The sequence below is a fragment of the Neomonachus schauinslandi genome, chromosome 9, assembly GCF_002201575.2.
Source record: "Neomonachus schauinslandi chromosome 9, ASM220157v2, whole genome shotgun sequence".
In the NCBI taxonomy this organism is placed as follows: domain Eukaryota; kingdom Metazoa; phylum Chordata; class Mammalia; order Carnivora; family Phocidae; genus Neomonachus; species Neomonachus schauinslandi.
In genome coordinates this window covers 47,735,733-47,759,447 of record NC_058411.1, presented here as the reverse complement: position 1 = coordinate 47,759,447, position 23,715 = coordinate 47,735,733, and the positions used below count along the sequence as shown (strand labels likewise).

The 23,715-nt window shown below is 37.9% G+C and overlaps 2 protein-coding genes across 5 annotated transcripts in view; both read right to left on the bottom strand.

The window, feature by feature from the left end:
* Nucleotides 1–2,845: 2,845 nt before the first annotated feature.
* VCPKMT (valosin containing protein lysine methyltransferase) lies at nucleotides 2,846–8,179 on the bottom strand. Its single transcript, XM_021701495.1, has 6 exons — nucleotides 7,914–8,179; nucleotides 7,706–7,816; nucleotides 7,465–7,537; nucleotides 6,524–6,643; nucleotides 5,365–5,469; nucleotides 2,846–3,170 (listed from the first exon to the last, which is right to left on the bottom strand). The coding sequence occupies exons 1-6, from the start codon at nucleotides 8,177–8,179 to the stop codon at nucleotides 3,156–3,158; spliced, it is 690 nt and encodes a 229-aa protein (XP_021557170.1). The 3' UTR covers nucleotides 2,846–3,155.
* A 631-nt stretch (nucleotides 8,180–8,810) lies between these two features.
* Nucleotides 8,811–23,715, bottom strand: part of SOS2 (SOS Ras/Rho guanine nucleotide exchange factor 2) — an 80,892-nt gene continuing 65,987 nt past the window's right edge. For 3 of the 4 annotated variants that reach the window (XM_021701352.2, XM_021701354.2, XM_021701353.2), the window contains 5 exons: nucleotides 22,782–22,898; nucleotides 21,078–21,339; nucleotides 20,529–20,570; nucleotides 11,383–11,495; nucleotides 8,811–10,537 (listed from right to left, as the gene is read on the bottom strand). In XM_021701352.2, coding sequence (XP_021557027.1) covers nucleotides 10,028–10,537; nucleotides 11,383–11,495; nucleotides 20,529–20,570; nucleotides 21,078–21,339; nucleotides 22,782–22,898 — 1,044 coding nt within the window. In that variant the 3' untranslated portion in view covers nucleotides 8,811–10,027. The remainder of the gene's footprint in view (nucleotides 10,538–11,382; nucleotides 11,496–20,528; nucleotides 20,571–21,077; nucleotides 21,340–22,781; nucleotides 22,899–23,715) is intronic. The other variant, XM_044917831.1, reaches the window with a different exon arrangement.

Below are 23,715 nucleotides of genomic sequence, written 5' to 3'. Positions count from 1 at the left end.
AACTGGGACCTGAACATAGCTTTTGTTTGCTTTTAATTTTCCAGGTGATTCCATGTGCAGCCTAGTTTGAGAAGCACTGCCTTACAACGGGGACTCCCTAATCGGCTATAACTGCCCATGGATTTCATGGTGCACAGTGGCAAGGCCCAGAGGTTCATTCCGGAGCTGTCTCCCAACCTGCTCCCAGCCCTGGCAGTCCCTGGAGATTGGAGTTGGCTGTATTCTAGTTGATCCTATCCTTGGCAGCACACCTCACTCATCTACTGCACCTGCCTTTGAACTTCTCCATGTTGCTGCACAAGTCCTCTGGCTTCCAACTCCTGTATCAACACTGGCTGGCGGGACCCATCTTTAACACCTCTCTGCCTGAGGTGTCCCCACCTCTCCAATTTCATTCCCATACTCTGAAATAAAAACACAGATGTGCTGCTCTGCTGGGTAAATCCAACCAGGTGGAGAAAATGCTGGGCACCCCTTCTTAGAAGCATCCTGAATCTTGAATTGTTCCCTCACGCCTCCCTCCTGTGGTGTCTGAGCACAGATGCACCCTGTTCTCTCCCTCATGAGAGAGCCCAAAGGACTAAATCCCATTCCCCAACACTGCACTCCTCAAAGAGAGACCCCTCCCAGGCCTCCCTGGCTGTCTGGGGAATGGTGGTTCGTGATAGGGCATGTTACTTGAACTGGCAGCCCTCAGTAAGCCCCGCAGTGCTCAATGGTCCTACCAGTGGTTCTCTGATCTTACAATGTGGAGACCTGGTACCTTTTTTTTTTTTTAAGATTTTATTTATTCATTTGAGACACAGAGATACAGAGAATAAGAGAGAGAGAGAGAGCATGAGCAGGGAGAGAGGCAGAGGGAGAGGGAGAGAGGGAGAGGGAGAGGCAGAGAGGCAGAGGGAGAGGGAGAAGCAGGCTCCCTGCCGAGCCAGGAGCCAGGAGCCCGAGGTGGGGCTCGATCCCAGGACCCTGGGATCATGACCTGGGCCGAAGGCAGATGCCTAACCATCTGAGCGACCCAGGTGCCCCGACTTGGTACCTTTTAATCTCTGCTTTGGCCTTATTCCAGAATAGGAAAAAAAAAAAAATCCCATGATTTAATGTTACAAATTAATTAAATCTACAGTCAGTAACTTAGGTCAGTTCTCCAAAACAGATGGAGATGAATGTATGCAAGTGACATATTAAGGAGGTGATAAATTAAGTACAGGACTGGGAATAGAACAGGTAAGGGAAGGAAGCACACACAAGGGGTGATTCTGGTAAAGCTGTAGAGGCTAACCTCAACCCAACTCCTCCAGAAAATTTTGGAGTATAAGGTGCACTTCATGTAAGGGAAAGGAACTGGGCTTTCCTACAGGAATGCCAAGGGGCACTTTAGGCCGAAGACCCAGCGGTACTGAATATTAGTAGTAGAGTGAAAAAAGGAGGGGGGTGAACAGGGATCTGAGAATATGAGTGGATTACTATAGCTGGTCAGACTTTTATTTTTTTAAGTTGCATAATGTTATGGAATAGGCTAGAAAGTAGTCATCTGTGCCAAGACTTCACTAATAATAACTGGTGCTATCTGTAACTAACAAAGAATCATATAGTTTACACTGTTTAGTAAACTGCTTAATGAAATGCTAAGGGCAGTGTGAACAACGTATTCTGAGAAAGAACAGCAAGACAAACTTTAAAGACTGAAGGAAGCCTGAAGGAAAGAATGGTTCTTTTGACTTGGATCTTTAATTTCTCTAAATAGGGCTGCTTTTGCTTTTTCTGGAAAGCCCGATTCAGATGTTCATTTTCTTCAAAGCTATTTCTGAAACATTCACAAAACCACAGGATCTCTAAAACAATGTTTAATACATAAAATGTGCCACCTAGCACCAATGCCTACAAGTACCAGAATTCTATCCAGTTAATATTACTCTTCACAACTGGTGTAACTGAAGTCCTTGATAGATCAGTCTGTGAGCAGATGATTAAAACAGAGAATAAAACAGAGAATACACAGAACCAAAATCACTTGGTAAATGTACATAGAACCACGTTTGTAGTTATTTAAAAACATTTCTCTGTTTCATGTAAACACTGGTGATTTTAGCCATATTCCTGGAAGATATATGCGAAGAAATGTGCAAGAGCCAAGGAAGTGCACAAGCCTGAAACCGGACTTTTTATTCTTGCTCCATTCTCAAATGAAAAAGTTTGTAAAGATACCTTTTCCCGGGCGCCTGGGTGGCTCAGTCATTAAGCATCTGCCTTCGGCTCAGGTCATGATCCCAGGGTCCTGGGATCAAGCCCCGCATCGGGCTCCCTGCTCAGTGGGAAGCCTGCTTCTCCCTCTCCCGCTCGCCCTGCTTGTGTTCCCTCTCTCGCTGTGTCTCTCTCTGTCAAATAAATAAATAAAATCTTAAAAAAAAAAAAAAGATACCTTTTCCCCCTCCTGATTTCTTACTTTTATTCCTACCAACTCATTGCAGTATAATTTACTATCTAACTCACATAGACATGTATGGTGGAGGAAAAGAATAAAACTTTGGCTAATGGAAGTATACAAAACAGTATTTTCAGGTTTTTTTTTTTTAAGTAAAAGAACATTTAAATATTAAAGCTATCGTAATAATAGCAATGAAGTGGAAGATACATATGATAAAAACCACTGCATAATTATATTAAAATAACCAACTTTTAGATTTATTGATCTTAAAGACAACTAAATTTTACTAATTGCAACTTAAACAGAATTACATTGTAATAGATTTCTCTCTTTAGAAACTGGATCAGTTTATCTCTAGTTTCCTGACAAAAACGCCAAGTCAACCATGCCACTTCACTGTTTATTTCCTGCAGACTTTAGGCAAACCTCAACACCTATTTTCATTTGAGGAGTGACTGATACACAATTTTCTTTTAAGCAGAACTTGATGCTGAGCTACAAGTAAACTAAGTTGGATTTCAGGCCCATTGGCAGGCAGGCAGGCAGTAATCATTTTTCAAATTGCAGGCAGCCCATGGTGGTTGTCAGTTATATATTGAATCTCTATGGACATGCTGGAAAAATCTATGAACACAATCTTCCCATGCTGTATTCACATGCTCCATTCACCATTCACATCTTTAGCTTACCCAGGTTGTTAGAGGTTTGGGTAAGATGACTAAAGATTTCATGATGGATATTTCTATAAAAAAAAAAAAGAAAACTTTAAAGATTGATTTCTTATTAAAAATTGAGTATTTACTGGGTACCTTATACTAAGTAATATGCCTAATAATGGCTAAATGCAATTCAAATGAACAACCATGCATAATTTCAAAAGATGATTTTTTTGCTGATACCTAAAACAAAGCAACCAAAGAAAAATCAGATACACTGGACATCATCAAAATTAAAAAGCTTTGTGCTTCCAAGGACATACTATCTAGGAGAAAAAAAAAGACAAACCACAGAATGGGAGACAGTATTTGAAAGTCATGTATCTGGTAAGGATCTAGTATCCAGAATATATAAAGAACTGTTACAACTCAACAGTAAGAAGACAACTCAATTTAAAAACAGGAAAAGTATTTCTGTAAAGATAAACAAATGGCCAATAAATACATGAAAAGACATTCCACATTAGTCACTCAGGAAATGAAAATAAAACCCACAATGAGGTACCACTTCACACCTACTGAGATGGCTACAATAAAAAAGATGGACAATGACAAGCGCTGGTGAAGATATGAAGAAATGAGAACCCTCAGCTACTGCTGGTTGGAATGTAAAATGGTATAGCAGCTTTGGAATACAGTTTGGCAAATTCCCCAAAAAGTTAAACATGGAGGTCTCATACGACCTAGCAATTCTACTCTAGGTTTATACCCAAGAGATTTGAAAACATAAGTCACACAAAAATTCTTATATGAATATTCATAGCAGTATTATTATTGCCTAAAAGTGAAAAACCACTGAAATGCCCGACTGATGAATGGATGGATGAAGGTGTAGTATATCAAAGAAATATTATAACTATTTTTTACTTCTAAAACTATAAAAACGAGTTAAGTGTTGATGATGTATGCTACAACATGGATGAACCTTAAAAACACAATGCTGACTGTAAGAAGCCAGATATAGGAAGCCACATAGTGTGCGATTTCACTTCTATGATATGTTCAGAACAGGCAACTCCACAGAGAACAGACTGGTGGCTGCCAAGGGCTAGGGAGAGGCAGGAACAGGAAGTGACTGCTAATGGGTACGGGGTTTCTTTTTGGGGTGATAAAAAAAAATGTTTAGAATTAAAAAGTGATGGTTGTGCAACTCTGTGAATATATTAAAAACCACTGAATTTTACATTTTAAAAGGGTGAATTTTATCAATTTTGTAAAAAGAAGTGATTGTTGGCAAAAAAAAAAAAGGGGGGGCTTTGCACTTAGGAAACACAAAATCTTTATACCTCAAAAGAAATTCTACTTTTAAAACTACACAACAGCTTAAGCTAAAACCAGATTCCTTAAGGCATAAAACATTTTTAAAATTTATCTTCGTATCTCCAGCACTATGCCAAATGAAAGTTAGTAGATCTGAATTACTAATCCCACTACCTCTCTTTCCTTACAGTTCTAACACCTAGCCTTGACCCCCCCCAAATTATAAGTTATTTGCTTTTGACTAGAATTCATCATAATCAGGAAACTTCATCACGAACAAATTCCATAAAAGCAAAGATAACAGAAACAAGTGGGACTTACTAAATTTAGCATCCTTAATTCATAAACTAGATCATGTCCTTGCCTTATACTAGTCACATATACAAAAGGTGATACGAAATGGATGAAATACAATTCTCCTCTACACGCGCAAATTCTAGGCATACAGAGGCAACCCATATAAAATGTCATTATTAAAACAGGTAAAGGAGCAATAAAAAAGGGGGGGAACATACATAAATTCTACTTAACTGAGCGCATTTTTATTTACTGGGCCGATCTACCTTGTCATACTTTACTTTGGACTATTTAAAAAAAATCTGAATGGTTGGAGAAAGTTCACGAAGTCAGAACTGACATTTTTAAATCTCTGAGAGATAACAGAAATATACAAATAGCTAAGTTATTTGCCTGAGGTAATGCCCAATTATAAAGCTCTATTATTTACAGATGGAAAGGACCTTTAACAAAAGAAGCCTGTTGTTTTTTTGTTTGTTTGTTTAGAGGAAGAATCCAAGGCCAGGTAGATTAAGTGATCTAAACACTGAGAGTGCCTGAGTCCAGTCAGTCATCAGAACTGTTTCCCCACATCAAATCAACATCTACACCACACATTAGCCCAGAGACAGTGACCAGCTAACGAGATCTCCTCAGAGGATAAAGAGCTGGGAATGCATTTACCGATTTCTTCTTTCTGATGTATAAGATATGAATATCCTCGCTTCGATATTCTTCATCATGTTTCTCCAAAGGAATTTTTTCAAAGTCAAAGTCTAGCTGGAGGAGCTATAAATTTAAGAGAGATATACTTCAAATTCAGTAATACGAAGTTTCCTGTGGTGACAGAAATCAGAGTGACAGTTAACTTTGGAGAAGTACTGACTGGAAAAGGGCACATGGGTGCCTTCTGAGGTCCTGAAAATGTTCTATTTATGTAGGGTGGTGGTTGCTTGGGTGTATACATATGAAAAATTGAGCCGAGCACTTGATATGTGTGCATTTTACATGTGTTTTGACTCAATTTAAACTGTTTAACGATACAGAATTTTCAATTATAGTCTCAAGAGTTTATTAACATTCTTTACTTTCAAGAAAAACATGAAAATAAAAACAATTTTAGCACCTATCTGAAGCAGAGTCATGTATTTGCATTCTTACTTAAGCGAAGTAGTCCCTTCAGTAGCTAAACTGCAGGACCGTGTAGATGTACCCTCAAGAGGAGTCACTTACAATGTGATGGATTTTTGCCCATCAAAAGGGTTTGGATGACCACTGGGGGAAGATGGGTGAAAGATACATGGGGCTCTATGTACTACTTTTGCAACTTCCTGTGAGTCTTTAATTATTTAAAAATAAAAAGTCAAAAAAACCCAAAAAACAAAAAACACCCCAGAAAGTAGACAGCATATCTTGGTTGAAGCTTTCATAAAAATGTAGAGATAAGCACAGAAGTAAAAACATATCACATATGTTTCTATGACGTACTTTCCAAAAGTAATACACATGTCATTAATATGTTCCCAAAAGCCAGCATCATATTTAATAAAGAAACATGGAAAACTTTCCCAGAAAAGACAAGGGTGTCACCATTATTATTTTAGGTTGTTCTGTAGATACTAGATCAACTTATTAGAAAAGAAAAAGAAAAGGACCAGAAAAGATGAAAAAGGTGGAGGGGAGAAGCTTAGTAGAATGGTGGGCAATGAAGGATACTCTCCACGGATTCATACAAGCAGAATGTGTTCCCCACTCAAAATTACCATAATATACTTGAACACATGGTCACATAAAGCATCAGTGAAGTCACATAAAGCACTACAAAAACAGATCTAGTACTTACCTCAAAATATTTTTTCTCAATTTCTGGATTTTTTCCCATTGTTCGTTGTTCGTAACAACATATAATACAAGTCTCAAATCCACTAAGATCTTTTAGAGTTTTCAACAATGGCTCCAAAGACTGTTCAAAAAGGAGTATCACTTTTACTTTATGATTTTCAAAAATTTCTATTTTTACTATAAAAGGGGGATGGGGGAAGTGGAGAGTAACTATAACTCCCCTCCAATTTATCCATCTTTGAATCGGTCAACAAAGTACATGGGGTTAAAGCTCTGTAACTAATGATTGGTAAACTCCTCTTCACTAATCAACCTAATCAATTTATTTCAATTTCCAAAAGACTCAAATGACTGCATTTTGGAGTTCCCATAGGAAAACAAATGAAACTGACCTCACTCTTAAAAAATTAATTTTATTTAATCTATTTTAACTTGGGATTTTACCCACAAAAGTAAGTCTGACCCTAACTTGAACATAAGTTAGTTCAATGTTTATTTTAAAAAATGTGATGCCCACAATATGAAACAAACTGATATTTTTAAAAATATCATTCTGAATCAATCTTGCCATAGAACAATGAATTCTTTACAATGCAACTTAATTCTCAATGTCATGGTTAACATGTTCCCTAGGAAGAGCTTAAAAAAAAAAAACACCGTAGCTTTTCAGAAACCGATCCAAATAGCAAAACCTTTAAAATATTACAGAAGCCTCTAGTAAAATGCACATAACACTTTTGTCAACATGTTTCACAGGTCTTTTGTTTATCACGAGTATATGTATATAGTTCCTGGTAACCTTTATGTTCTTTACTGTGTCATCAACTATAGGACAAATATCCTGCATTCAGAAATGTTAAAATGTGAAGAAATGTGCACTTTGGAATCCACAAATTATGGTACAAATTCTAAAGATGGACACTTCACTCACTGAATACTTACCTCTTCATAGTATATGCAGTCAGCCATCAGTATGTAGTCTGGCGGAGAAGTCAAGTCTTCTATTTCTTCCCCCCTTAAAAATGTCAAGCAGATATTTTAACTGTTGCTTTAATAATTTAAAATACTGTTTTATAAACAAGTTCTGGAAAGTTCCCTTCGTATTAACTATGCTTTTAGTGAAACGCAATTTAAAGCAAACTACAAATCGTTATCTTAAAACAAGCTGAAAGGCCATACAAACCATTTCAGTACCTTGGCTTGAACAGAACCAGTGACAAGATGCTTGTTCATATTAATATTCATCTTCAGCAAGTCTTGCAATTCCTCAAGATCTGTGACCACAACATCAGCCCTATAAAATAACGTCGATCGAAGTGTAGGCACAAACGTGCTAAACCACTAATCCGGGTTTCCCGAACAAAGCGGCACCCCCTCCTGCCAGCTCTTACCCAAGGGTAGCAGCCATGAGCCCCACGGCCCCAGTGCCGGAGCCCAGCTCCAGCACCGATCGCCGGCTCAGAGCGTGGGCCCCATCGCCGGAAAACCCGGGCGTTTCCAAGTACTTAGAAAGGACAATGGCAGCATCCCAAACAACGCAGCCCACGCCGCCGGAGCCATACTGCTGCAGTCGTAACACCGTGCCATCTCGCTTTTCCAAAACTCGAACGAAGTTCCGCAGTGGGTCCTCCACCGAGGACTCCAGGGTAGCCGCCATCGCTGCCCGGAAACAAGATGCGGCGCGCGCAGTGACGTCACACCCACACACACCGCCCCAAGGCCGGCCTGAAGAGGGCCCGGCGCCTCCTAGTGGCGAAGTTGGCGCCAAGGCGCGTGCGCAGAAGCACAAAAACTGGGAAGGCAGCATTACCCGCGCGTGCTTGAACACCGGACCACACGCTTCGCAGGCATGTAGGTCGGCCTCCTCTAAATTACAAGCCTGGCTTAACAAGCAGGCAGCTTAAATTACTCTTCCAGACAAGCTAATATTGTCACCTGCTCTTTACCTGGGGTGTTTTTACCTGGAGACTAATTCACTCGGTAGTTACTGGCCTTAAATCCAGGCAGCTTCCAAGATCGTACCAAGAAGGGTATAATCCTCCTTATCAAGAGTTTCCTAGCATGCTCCTAATTTTTCATCTGAATGCATAAAAATGGTTGCTGGAAGCTTGCTGATTGCGTTTTAACAGTTAAGACAAAGTTATCCTTCTAAAATTTACATCACTTAAATTCCTTGGGATTATGTAATTTAAGTTGCACAAAATATTGAAAATAATGTGGGTGTATGTATTTCCACAGAACTCAACAATCTCTCCCCTTGTTCCTTATAATGAAAACGCGTATTTAAAAGTCTTTTAAAAATTAAGACTGGGGTGATTTATTAATCTTGTTAAGAACTCTGATACAAAGCACAGTAAAAGGCCACAGACCAGTAAATAAACAACGTGGCTTTTGGCTACTTTACAACTGCTGCTACAGCACTATCAGCAAAACACGCTTTTTCATCACTTTGAACCCAGGAGTCCAAATGGCAAATAAAACTTTTACTCACTTCTCTGAATAAAAAGTTTAATAAAGCTTTAAGTATGTTTGCTGGTTTAGATGTTACCAATCTAAAAAAAATTTTTTTTTAATTTTAGTTAACATGAGATTTATAAAGTTACTAGGTTTTGAGGGCAAGGCAGTTGGTTCCTGTGCCATAAGAAATTTTCCTCTGAATTTCTCAATTAGTAAAGTAGCAGATTGTATTATAGGCCTCGAGTCACTTAAATTTATATAGGTTATTAGCATTGTCTTTAAATATACAATATAAACAAAACTGTACATACATGGCATATTAATTAACTTTGTTTTCCAATAGGCAACTCATTAGCTAAAGACACCATAGTCTGCAAAAACAAAAGGCACATCTGAATGAGATACATGCCCTTTTTCCCTCTATGATTGGGTTAGGTAGTCTCTGTATACATTTTGACAAAATAATGAACACAGTGCATTCTATTATTTTCGTTCTATTTTTCATTTTTGTCTTCAGCAGCAAATTCTGGCATTTAAGACATGGCATTAAAGAGTTTAAGAACAGTGGGTGTTTTTCACAATTCTCTTAAGTGTAAAAATTAGAAGTAAAAACTAGAAGATGGTCAAAGAGTTTTAAAAATCAGTAATACCATACACGCCCTATATTTGTGTAAATTCATTGCCTTAAAAAGGCATCTATTACCCAAATTTGAAAAATTCCACAAATGCACTATCCCCTTTCAGTGCAATCAATGTCACTTTAAACCATACTTTAGCAGAGTCTACAGTGCAAATATAAATTCTTTATACTGGCCTTTTGGCAGCACTGAGGATCCAAGACAAGGCAATGCTACTGATCACCTGAGGATAATGATAAAGGACTTCTGTATTTTTATTTTTCCAATTTTTAAAAGCTTATTTGATCAGTAGCATTTTTGTAAGAGCATTATTTGTAAAAAGTACTAAAATACTATGCCTTTTTTGAATAAATTAAAAAAAAACCCTTTACAAATACCATTCCAGTGTCAATGACTACATATGGCTAAGGTCATTGAGGAGTTTCCGCATTTTCTAGCAAAGGCAGTCTGTATGACGGAGGGTGCGAAAGCTCCCGTTTGTAAGTCTTTGGTGGCAGTTTTGGTAGGTGAGGGCTTGAATTCTGCCTTGGTGGAACAGGGGGAGCTTGAGGATGAGCAAGGTTGTTGTGACTAGAACTGAGCATGTAGCATCGACGTGGTACTCTCGGAGAGGGTGTGCTAGGAGGAGTATTTGGCGAATTTGGACAGGTACTAACGTCTCTGAACCAGTCTGGATCTCTGTGAAGATGTCCTAGTGGAGGTGGCTGAAGATTAAATGGACAGTTTATAAAGTGTTCTGGAGGCCGAAGGGGAACTGGTGGAGGGGTATCAGGAAGAGGATCTCTTGGCGGTGGTGGAGGTGGACTATGCAGAGGCCCATCAAATGCACCAGTAGGAGCAGGAACTCTGGGTTTTACCTTTGGAGGAGGAGGTTGTCTTGGTGGAATAGCAGGGGGGTCATCATCAGATTTCGTATTTCCCTCAAAAAAAAAAAAAATTAAATTATACCTCCATTCTCCTGAAAAATCTGTTAAGCTTTAAAAGACTGAAAAATTCTTATGTGTTCAGTTAAATCCAGAAGCTCAAAATAGGTTAATCTGATTTAATGATCAGATTCATGAGTAAAATACTCCCAGTTTAATTTAGGGCCTAGTTTAATATTTTTATATATGAGATGTTTTAATTGAAATCTTAGAATATAAAGCCTCACCTTTCAAAAATTTATGAGTTTTAATTATAATAGGCAAGTGAGTGAAAGGAATACATAGCTTTGTAGACGTTAAAGGACATGATGTCAAGGGAACTCGAAGTCCAGCTTCTGCCTTCTGGTCATCTACTTTCCCCAGTAAGGCTTACCGTGGTGGTTCTCAAAGTGTGATCCAGGGACCAGCAGCATCAGTACCAGTAGGGAACTTGTTAAAAAATGCAAATTCCTGGGTCCCACCCTAGACCTACTGAATCAGAAACTCGCAATCTGCTTTTAACAAGCCTCCCAGGTGATTCAGATGCAGCCTGAAGTTTGAGAATTACTGGTTTAAATTTGAAGAATGCTTTGAATACTAAAGTTCTTCCCCTTTCTACCAGAAAGAAAACACACTTCTGAGTATCTGTGAATCTGCCCAGCCTCTTTTTAGAAAAAAATATTAACAAGAATTAAGCAATTATTTAAAGTATTTTTCAAATAAAACAACCAAAATGTTTAACTACCATACAGGGTAGCCAAATTGTAATTGACAGACTTTTTATAAGAACGAGAATTATTTTGAAGGTTCACAACTTTGAATAAATTGAATAAGCTAAGGCAAACCTGAGTCCTGTTGGCTACCTTGGAATTTGAAGCGTCATGATCAAACTTCTTTCGAGGAGGAAGCGGAGGAGGAATCAGCAGCTGCTCTTCACTTAGTTTGTGTAAACTGCCACATGAACTGAAGAAAGACTCTGGGGGTAAGAAAGATTAGTTTCACCACAATTCACAGTGCAATCATAAGACAAGACTTTATCTCAATCTGTGATCACCTCTGCTATAGTAAATGTCAAACTGTACTGTACTCAACTGTTGGTTGACCTATACTCTGCACTTAACTGCAAGCTTTTTGAGGGCAGGGCATATTCATTTTTGTATCCCTAAGCACTAGCACAGTGGTAGTGCTTGGCATCTGGGAGATACTATAGCTACATGAAAATATACAATTTAAGTAAGATTCATAATGAGATTCTGCTCCCTGAAAAACCTTTTTAAATCTAAAACACACAAAACAAACATATTTGTATAAACTGTGGTAACTTCCAGAGAAAGATCATACATAATCAGAGACCTTGTGTTTTTGAAGCAGCGAGTATCAGATACATTTCTACAAAGGTAATAAAACCTCCAAATAGGAGACCAAAAGGTAGGGTTGTATCAAATAACCCTTTCTCTTTGCAAATTTCTCAGTGATAAAGGACATGTTATATAACCACATTAAAGAGAATTTACAAAATAATAAAGCATTCAGGGGAAAATTCTATGCAAAGACATAGAATAAGAACTATTTCATTTATTTTTTTTTCATATGATAAAAAAAATACCTGTAGTTATGGACCAATTCTGTTTGTTGACCAAGACTTGTTATAAAAGCAGTGCCCATGTCTTGTTGATCATTATATTAAGATTGGGCTCACAGGAACTAGTTGGGAAAGTTGATGAGTTTAATTTTAAACACACTGAGTGTGAACTCCTTATGTGATATCCAAGTAAAGATGTCAATCTCATTACTCCATGTAAAAAACTGCTGTCCTGATCTTGTGACTCTGCAGTCACTTCATGGGTCCTGTTGGCTCAGGGTGTCAAAAGTAGAAAAAGTATGCCTATGGGGTGTTGGCGGATGGTGTGGGAGGTCAGGCAGAGCACTATCTGCTGTAGATATATTCCTTTTGCCTGACCAGCATCTTATGCCCTGTCTTTGGGAGCAAACTACTCTTGGTGATAGTGAATCTATCCCATGTGGTTTAGTTGGCCAGTTTGGCCCAGTGCACCCCAACTTCAATCAGAGAAATAACAAGTGTTGGTGAGGATGTGGAGAGAAGGGAACCCTCATGCACTATTGGTGGGAATGTAAACTGGCACACCCACTGTAGAAAACAATATGAAGGCTCCTCAAAAAAGAAAAAAATAGAAATACCATATGATCTTGTAATTCCACTACTATTTACCCAAAGAAAACTAAAACACTAGTTCAAAAAGATATATGCACCCCTATGTTCACTGGAGCATTATTTACAATAGTTGAGAGATGGAAGCAACCCAAGTATTCACCAACAGATGAATGGATAAAGAAGATAATATGGCGCTTGCACGTGAGCGCGTGCACACACACAGAGGAATACTGCTCAGCCACAAAAAAGAATGCGATCTTGTCATTTGCAACAATATGGATGGACCTAGAGGGTATTAGGCTAAGTGGTATAAGTCAGACAAAGAAAAATACCATATGATTTCACTTACATGTGAATTCTGAAGAACAAAACAAAACAAAAAGAAACAGACTCATAAATACAGACAACAAACTGGTGGCTGCCAGAGCGGAGGAGGATAAGGGGATGGGCGAAATAGGTGAAGGGGATTAAGAGGCACAAACTTCTAGTTATAAAATAAGTCAGAGAAATAAAAAGTACAGCATAGGGAATATAGTCAATAATATTGTAATACTATATGGTGACACAGAGTGACTACACTTGTGGTGAACACTGAGTAATGGAGAGAATTGTCAAATCACTATGTTGTACATCTAAAACTAATATATCATTGTATGTCAACTATACTTCAATAATAAATACTTAAAAAAAAAAACACTTTATTTTTTAAAAAGTAAGCTCTATGCCCAACACGGGGTTTGAACTCATGACCCTAAGATCAAGAGTCGCATGCTCTACTCACTGAGCCAGCCAGGCACCCCAGTAATAAATACTTTTTAAAAAGCAAAAAAAGAGGTGGGCATGGGACTCACTTCTCACCTTCTTAACATGATCAGATTTATATCTATTCCCCTTCATGCATGCAGCCCCGTGTTTTGCTCCGGGGAAAGCTGACCTTATCCCATAGCTCCAAAGATGGGGCCAAGTCAATCAGTGTAATCCATTCCTTCATCCAGAGTGACTGATGTAGCTGTAGGCATGTGACCTAGTTCAGACCAGTGAAATGTGAAAGATCTGCTAGCGGCTACCAAAAAGAAAGTTCCTTGCCCTTCTGGAAAAGCACTCTGCTAGTCTGTCTCTGTACCTCTCTCTTTCCTTCTTACCTGACAGAACAAAAAAGCACACAACCATTATTGTTCCTGCCACCACTCTTATGACCTTGAGGGAAAACAGCCTTAGGTAAAAATGATAATTTGGACACAACATTGAAGAGGCAAAAGAAACCTGGTCTTTGATAACATCACTGAGCCACTGATTCAACAAGTCTTAAAGCAGCCTTCCTCTAGACTTCCAATTATGTGAGTCAGAATGCTTTTTTATTGTTTAAGTCAGACTTAGATGAGTCTTCTCTTCCTTACAGAAATACACACTCATGGAAGCAGAAAATATCTGAATGATGGTGGAAAAGCTGTGAGAGTTTTTGAATACAGGTCTGACTCTACAGGAGACCACTTAACCACTATGTTATACTTCTTCATAGCGGGCACTCAATAACCCTTGATGAACTGTGAACACAGTTTTATTTTCTATCAAGAGCACTTCCCTATATGATCAGTTTTTGTAAGCATTTTTAATAGTTTCAGTGTTCCAAACCAATGAATGTAGAATAAATTACTAAATGATTTCTGTAATGTTAGATAGGTAAGTCACTTCCAATTTTTTGACATCCATCCATCCATTTTTTCAACAAATACTTACTGCATAACTGCTACAGTGTCAGGGGCTGTTCTAGGCACTATAGCTAGTGAACAACAACGGGCAAAAATTCATGTCCTTATGGAGCTTATATTCTAGGTTGGGGAGAGAGAACAGATTTGGTAATTAAGTAAAAGTCTTATGGCTATAAATTAGAAGAAGAAATACTAGGTAGGGAAGGTGGATAGGAAGAGATAGGAGGGGAGCAATTTTAAATGGGGTGACTAGGGAAGACCTCACTCAGGTAATAATGGGCAAAAACCTGAAGGAGGCATGAGAGTCTGCAAAGTGGCCAAATAGGTGAAGAGCATTCTAAGCAGAGGGAATGGCAAAAGCAGAAGTCTTGATGTGGGAATGTGTCTATTGTGTGCAGGAGGCAGAGTAGCTGGAGTAGAGTAAGTGATGGGGGTGAATACTAGGTGATGAAGTCTGACATATCAAAAGAGGCTAAAATGCATAGAACCTTCTGGGCCCTTTAAAAGAACTTTGGCTTTTACTTTGAGATAGTCACTGGAGGGCTTCAAGCACAGGTGAGACAAGTCTAACCTACGTTCTTTTTTTTGGTCTGACCTACATTCTAAAACAACCTGGCTGCTATATTGAAAACAGACTATGGGGAAGACGGGAAGTTAGGATGCCACTATAATAAACCAGGTAAGAGATTATGGTGGCTTGGATCAAGGTGATAGCAGAAGAGATGGTGAGAAATAGATTCTGGATATATTCTGAGGGTAAACAAGATTTGTTGATGAATCACATTTGGGGTATGAGAAAAAGAGAGAAGTAAAAGATAACTCATATTTTTAGCCCAAGCAATTAGATGCAGTTTAGAACTGGGATAAGGAGGCAGTGGGAAGAACATCTTTGGAGGGGATGAAAACAAGCTCAGTTTTGGAGAAGTCTGAGATTCCTATTAAGTATGTAAATGGAGATGTCAAATAGGTTACTGAGTATATGGGTCAAAAGGTCAAGAGAGAGGTTCTAGGTAGAGGAAAAAATTGGGGAATTATCATTATACAGATGATATAAGACTGAATGGGCCAACCAAGTGAGTGAGAAGAGGTCCAGGGACTGAATCTTGTGGCCTTCCAATCTTTACAGGTTGGGGATATGAAGAGAAACAAGCAAGAGAGACTAGGGAGCTGAAAGTATAGTTAGAGAAACTAAGAGAGTGGAATGAACAATGTGATCTTCACGTATGTGACTTCTTCCCAAAAATGGTATTTTGTATAAATGAAGACAGAAACTTGGTCTTTTTTGTTTGCTACTGAATCTACAGTACCTAGCAGGGTAACTGGTACAAAGTAAGTATTCAATTTCCTATTGAATTAAGACCAAAGGGTGTGAATATTTTTATGGTCTGACATGTTGTTTACAGATTTCTTTCCAAACGGGTCATACTAATATACCAATTTACAAGGGATAAGTAATATATGAGAGTAACTTTTAACACAGGCTTGCTCAGACTTTGATGTGAACGGTCTATTCATGTCCATTGTTAATGAAGTCTTGCTGTTTTTTCCCATTGTATGTGAGCACTTTTCATACATACTATGTTCTTTCTTTCAGGATTTGTTTTAGGAGAGTCAGAATTTTATGCAGTTATTCTCAACATTTTCCATTAAATTTCAAAATGAAATTTTCCTTATCATATGGAAAATGTATTTTACTGCCATCCAAAATAATGTCTAGAACTCCTGATTCTAAAATCACTTGGTGTTATGGGTTGAATTGTGTCCCCCCAAGAGATATGCTGAAGTGTTAACCCCCAGTACCTGTCAACACAACCTTATTTAGAAATAGGGTCTTTACAGATATGTAATCAAGTTAGGACGAAAGTGGGCTTTAATCCAGTATGACTGAGGTCTTTAGAAGGAGAGGAGAAGGGACAAAGAAACATGCAGGGAGAAGATGACCATCTGACAACAGAGGTAGAGACTGAGATGATGCACCCATAAACCAAAGGAGGCCAAAGATTGTCAGCAAAGACCAGAAGCTAGAAGAGGCAAAGAAAGATTTTCTCTTCCATGTTTCAGAAGGAGCAAGGCCCTGCCAACCCCTTGACTTGGGGACTTAGAGCCTCCAGAACTGTGCTCTTCTAAGCCACTTAGTCTGTGGTACTTTGTTGGAGCAGCACTAGAAGAAACTAATATACGTAGTAAAAACATCACCCAGAACAACAAGGAAAGTAAGAAACAAACTTCAGTGAAGCCGGGAAACATCTGAACCCAGAAGTTTCAATACATGAAGGTGGACTACAATGTATATGAAGAGACAAATGGAGAAGATGAAACCCAAATGTCTACAGTTAATGATACTGACAAACAGCACTTAATGTGCCCCCACAGAATGAAAGGAGGGATCAGGAGTTAAAGGCACTTGGTATAATGAAAGACATGGGCATGAAAAACAGAAGACCTGATTAAATCTAAATAAGGAGGAATTAAAACTCTGTGGGAGACTGGGGGTTTTATTTTCTGGTGAATCTAAACATCAGACTAGAGCCAGTAGACCGTGCTGAAAACACAGATTTTCATACTAAATGTTCAGACCACCCAGGCAGAATATTCAAAGATCTTTCTTTGGAAAAATTAAACAGTCCTAGAAAGGAGGCCTCATAGATTCTGATGTTTGGGGATTTCCTAAATAAAAAAACTTCTCATCACTCTATTACTCTAGAGTGAAACCTACACGTCAACGAGCTCTGCCCGTGGATACAGAATTTCCCATCAGTTTATACTGCCTCACTCTAAAATATGGAAAGCTAAGGAGACCAGACAAGAAAAGAAAGACAGAAAGACTCCAACATGAAAGACAATAGACTAAACTAACAGATGCAACTCAGAAAGGAAATAAAACCAGAAACAATTTTTATTTTTTCAAAAACACTATAATCACTATAATATCCTATGGGAGATAAGACAGTGAATCCATGAAACCAGAATAATAGGATGACATAAAATTGGCATGAACAGAGGAAACTAGAAAGAATTTTTGGAGAATTCAAAATCATGATAGATTAAAAAAAAGAGTTGGAAGATGAAGTGAAATCTTGCAGAAAACCACAAGAAAACAAAGCGATGGACAATAAGAGATAAAAGACAAGAAAACTGGAGGCTCAATCTAGGATATACGATATAGAAAAGGAACTCAAAAAGCAAGTCAGAGAACATGTTTGGGAGGAAATTATTAACAAAACCATATGAGGAACATTTTCAAGAAATCAAAGACATGAATCTCTAAATTTAAAGGGCTTAATAAGTAGATAGCAAAATGAAAGGAAAAAATGACTCATATTAAAGCAGATCATTGTGAATGTATAGATCATCAAGAATAAAGAGAAGATTCTAAAACTTTCTTGAATATACTGTGGCAGAGACTTCTAACTGTCCCCCAGTGTACCTTTCTTTTTCTTCCTTTAAGTAATAGAATCCCATGTATTTTAGCAAGACAAAAGGCTGCCTAACTACAGACAAGATTTCTCAGCCCCCCTTGTAGCTAAGTTTTGACCAATGGAATGAGAGCAGGAGTAATGCGAGCAACTCCCAGATCGTTTTTCTTTTCTTTTTTAAAAAGATTTTAATTTATTTGAGAGAAAAAGAGAGAGAAAGAGAGCATGAGCAGGGGGAGGGTCAGAGAGAGAGAGGGAGAAGCAGACTCCCCCCCCTGAGCAGGGAGCCCGACGTGGGGCTCAATCCCAGGACCCTGAGATCATGACCTGAGTCAAAGGCAGCACCCAACCAACTGAGCCACCCAGGCGCCCCGCGGATCATGTTTTTCTAACAAAACCTACTGACCTTCACCTTCCTGCTGGCTGGAAAATGGTAACAACTGGAGTTGCTCAAAACTCAAAGATGGAAGCCCCATTTTGAGATTCCTGAATTGCCCTACTAGCTTGTGGAACAGAGGTATCTACTTGCTCTGGCTACTGTGAGAAATAGAGTTCTATTTCATTTAAGGTTCTGTATTTTTGGGTCCCTTTGCTACAGCAAGTATACTCTAGTTTTAAAAAAAGGATTGAAACTAGAGGGTCATTGACAGATTTCTATTTTGTTCAGTGCCACATCTCTTGCACCTAGAATTGTGCCTGCACATATCAGATGTTTAAAAACTATGCATGAACAATTTATGAGTGAATGACACTGGACTTCTAAACAGCAAGTTTGAAAGCAAGAAGAGCATAGGAAAATACCTTCAAAATTCTTGGTGAAAAGGATTTATAATTCTATACCCAGACAAACTATTAACAATTAAATATATTAAATACATTTTCAGAAATACAAAAACTTAAACACTTTTTATCTTTTTATCCTTTCTCAGGTAGCTACTAGAGGATGTGCCTCTACCAAAATAAGGGAGCATATCAAGAAAGAAGACAAGGAGTCCAAAAAAACAAGGATCCAACACAGGAGAGAGGAAGGAATTTCTAGGATGACAGCTGGGTGAGAGGCCAAGAGAGCAACCAGTCCAAACTGGAGCAGAACAAAAGGGCACCAGGAAGGAAGTTTCCAGGTTAAACAGCAAAACGAAAATCCTGACAACTGTCCTTAGTGGTCTGACCTTATGGAAAACTGCGCTAAGAAAGGGTGTGAGCAACAGATGTTTGAAAAACCAACCAACAAACAAAAACACCTAAGCATTAATGAGTTTATCATTAACTTCATGAAACAGAGGAAACATAATCACAGTATACACTACTTGACCTAATAGTGAATAATATTTTCCCAAAATGTGACAAGTATATTAGAATAAAGGGCAAAATTCTCATCTACTGTAATAGGAAATCAGTGTCTAAAACTAATGATTCAAAAGAGAAAAATATGAAAACACCATTTAAAAATGTGAAAGTGTCACTGGAGAACAAGAAAAGACATGGGGAGACATGGGGTAGGGAACTGCTAGCAATTTCATTTTCAGTGTTTAGCACTATTAGCCTTTTAAACTGTATGCATATATCACTTTGATAAAAATTTAAATATTAAAATATAGAATTGTAAACATTTAAAAGACGAACCTTACTTTTCTCATTAGACAGGAACTCTCTTGCTACTACCTAAATTATATACATTTTAATATCATAGAAGCAGAAGTCCTCCAGATTGGGGGAATTATTCCTGAAGCTACTCTGTACCTTTTTGGGTGGTGGTGGTGGTTGTTGTTTTTAAAGATTTTATTTAATTATTTGAGGGAGAGAGAGAAAGAGAGAGCACAAGCCGGAGGGTTGGGGGGAAAAGGCAGAGAGAGAAGCAGACTCCCCGCTGAGCAGGGAGCCCGACACACAGGGCTTGATCCCTGGACCCTGAGATCATGACCCGAGCAGAAGGCAGACGCTTAACAGACTGAGCCAGGCACCCCTGGGTTGTTTTAAACAAATGACCGTAGAAAGAACGGTGACAGCATTTACATTATGAAATAACTGAGAATGGCAGAATAGTGTTTTACTAAAATAACTGCCTTAACTAAATAAGATCAAGTGAAGAAACAAGTGATCAAGGGCTAGTCTGGGAACCTGATAAACATTTAAATATATAATCCACATAGGAAAATGAGTTGGGATGGGAAAGAGGAGAGGCAACTGATATGAAATCACTGTTCATTCTGTGCCAACCAATATGCTTGGTGCTCTACATCGTTATCTCATTTGATCCTTAACAGGGTTGGAGATGCTAAGTAATTTGTTCAAGGTCGAACAGCCCCTAGACCACAGGTAAGTTGTAAAATGATGAAAACTATAGTAAAGTTTAAATAGTACCCAGTTGTAAGCAAATAACTAAATTTATTTATAAGAATTTCATTTTTAAAAAATTTTTTAACGTTGCTAAAACCCAAATACTCATATACAAATTTTTTTTTTTTAAAGATTTTATTTATTTGACAGAGACATAGCAAGAGAGGGAACACAAGCAGGGGGAGTGGGAGAGGGAGAAGCAGGCCTCCTGCTGAGCAGGGAGCCTGATGAGGGGCTCAATCCCAGGACCCTGGGATCATGACCTGAGCCTAAGGCAGATGCTTAATGACTGAGCCACCCAGGCACCCCTCATATACAAATTTAATCAATTTGATTAATTTCATTATCATTAATCAACTCAAATTCTTACTTACTTGAGTGTGGCAAGAGGACTGGAGCAAAGATGCTATTGCTGCCTATTGGAATGAGAAAAATTAATTTGAAAAGAAAGGTAGTATGCATGGTTTTATTTTAAAAATATTTTTGCATAAAGTAACAAATGTAGTAACACAGAGAGTACAGAATTTTATCGTCCTCTAGTGACATGTTAGTTTTAAAAGAAATGAACTGGAAAGTTAGCTTTATAGTTGGAATGTCATTCCTTTCTTAGTTCCCTCTCTATCACAGTCACTTTTTAAATCTCCTTCACAAAACGTATCTGCTTGTTGTCTTACTCTCTGTTGCTCCCTTAAGAGCAGTAGTATGAGGCCCAAAGGGTACTAAATAAATCTTCGTTTAATGAATAAATTAGAAAATAAGATGCATAAACAATGCACAAATGATGCTTCAGTCCCTTGTGTTAATCATTATTTTCACATTTAAATGCCACTTTCCACACTAATATAGTTCCCTAATTAAAATGAGAAGAATTATCTGAAACATCAGATTCCTTTTTTACTAAATGGTTTACATCAAATACATACCACAGGAATTGTTGAGATCCACATCTAAAAACACACTAAGGTCTGAAGAAGCAGATACTGGTGGAGTAGATGGTGTATTTGGAGAGGTTGGTGCTGACACAGTTGATTCAAGATCAGTTTCAGCAATCCGACTAAAGCTCATTTTACATGGTTCTCTTTCTAATGGCGTTGGATGACCTCGTAAAGTGCCTGAGGTAGAGCCATGTCGGCCTGTATTAGGCCGTATTCCAGGAGATTTTAAAGAGAAAGTTGATTTCCTAGGCTAGGAAAAGCAAACATAACTACCATTACTAATTTGCATGAACTTTATTTTTATCGCTTAATGCTACCTATTAATTCTTAGCATATAGTTAAGAGAGTACAATAAAATCCCAATCTGCAAACAGCCTGTAACATTCTAGTAGAACACTGTGGGATTTGATTGGCTTAATTTTAAGATGGACTTGGATACAAGTAAACCTCTTTTCATACTGCAGAAATAAAATTCTTGAAAATCTGTGTGAAAACTTGTTCCTCTCCAAACACTTGAACCTAAACTTCTTCAAATCATTGGTATCAATTTTACATGTATTTACTGTGGACATAATATATACAACATATGTTAGGTGCATCAAGAAAAACAAAAGACCTTTTTTTTTTTTTTTCTTCCTAACAGTAAATGACCAACCTCCACAATGGTACTTTCAAGTTTTTGGAGAAAACTGCTATTGTCTCCCACCGTCCACCTCCACACCCCCTTTTAAACTCTCACAGTGGTAACCTAATGAAAAAGCATGGGACTCAGATTCAGATAACTTGAGGTAAAATCTCTCCAGTGTGCTGATATCTAGCTTTGCAGCCTTAGAAAAGTTATTTAACAACTTTGGGCCTCAGTTTTTGCTTGTAAAATGAGAGTAAGATCTGTATCATATAATTGTTGTGGAGATGAGATAACATCTTGCTGCTTGGCTCAAAGTAGGTTTTTTTTTTTTTAAGATTTTATTTATTTGACACAGAGAGAGAGACAGCTAGAGAAGGAACACAAGTAGGGGGAGTGGGAGAGGGAGAAACAGGCTCCTGGCTGTGCAGGGAGCCTGATGTGGGGCTCGATCCCAGGACTCTGGGATCATGACCTGAGCCGAAGGTAGACGCTTAATGACTGAGCCACCCAGGCTCCCCAAAGTAGATGTGTTGTAAGTGTTTTTAATTCCTCCCACATCTTGCTTTCTGTTCAACCACTTAGAATTGGTCTTCCCCTACTTCTGTTGCCACTGCAAACCCAAGAATAACTTGGAAATGCAGCAGCAAATTTTAGCGTGAAGTTCATTCCAGTGGCGACCATGGACTATGGTGCTCTAATGACAGGAGTCATGGTCAGGCCAGAAGAACCATGATACACCTGCTCATTCCTTTTTCCTGGTCTTTTCATTTCCTGGTCATTTACAGCTCTCACTTTCTCACAACTTTCCCCCTTATACTAGGAAGGCTTAAAAGTGGACAGATAAAGAAGTCCTACAAAGATAAAGGATAAACCAGATTTTATCAAAAGGCTAATAACATTGCCTCCCACAGTATGTATCACTTTAGAAATAGAAGAGTACTGCAAAACAAAGGACTGAAAAATAGCCATTCAAATAAATTAGAATTTTAATGGTAATATGTTACTAAACACTGAAGATAATATTGTTTTAAAAAACAATTTTTCCTAAATTGTAATGAACTTACAAATCGAGGTGGCTGTTTGCAGTTTCGGGGTTCAATTTCTAGTGACTTGTTGAACAAATAATCTGTAAACTCCTTTTCAGAAGCACTTCCCATGGGGTTAAGGTTTTCAAAGAACCTCTGGAATCAGACAAATCTCCATAAGTACATGTTTTAGATCTTATTGGAACATGTATTTCAGCAATTTAAAACAACAAAAAAATTATCAATAAATTAAGGGATCATAATGTCTGAGAGTTCAAAAGAATTGCTGATTCTAATCTCTACTTTCAAATAAAGTTGTACAATTTCTACAGGAGTTGTATATTCTAGTCTTCATTATCTATTAAGAAGATGGACAGATTTTCATTTATTACCATCTTAATGGCTCAGTATCCCTCAGTTAACATTTTTCCTACTCATTATAACAAGATGATTATCACCAGTAAGCTATCAAAAGTGTTTAGAACAGAATTACAGTTATAATTCACAGTGAGACTTTTTTTTTAAAGATTTTATTTTTAAGTAATCTCTACACCCAATGTGGGGCTTGAACTTACAACCCCGAGATCGAGAGTCACATGCTCCATCAACTGAACCAGCCAGGTATCCCACAATGACACTTTTGATAATCAGAAAAAAACCAGAGATAAGATGGATTAAGTTCTATTCAAAAGTAATTTCAAGAACAATTATAAACTTATCTGTGCTAACCTCTAGTAAAATAACCTTTCTGTCTTTATGGAAAAAAAATTTTCTAAGCTTATATTTAAGTTTTTAGATAGAAAATTTAGATGATTTAGCAAAGGGTAAAAACAAATATAAACAGTAATCTCACCAACCAGAGATCTGTTAACATTTTACTCTTAGAATATTGTTCCAGTGTTTTTACTGTGTGAATATATGCATATATATGTATCTTCATTTTGGGGTTTTTTTTTATTTTGTAAAATTGGGA

Bases quoted from the DNA above. Each gene is read 5' to 3' on its own strand.
- VCPKMT (XM_021701495.1), bottom strand. From the start codon at position 8,179: ATGGCGGCTACCCTGGAGTCCTCGGTGGAGGACCCACTGCGGAACTTC. The intron at 7,817-7,913 runs GTAAGAGCTGGC...GTTATTTTATAG, and splicing joins CTCATGGCTGCTACCCTTGG to GGCTGATGTTGTGGTCACAG. The intron at 6,644-7,464 runs GTAAGTATTCAG...CTTTTTGAACAG, and splicing joins ACTGCATATACTATGAAGAG to TCTTTGGAGCCATTGTTGAA.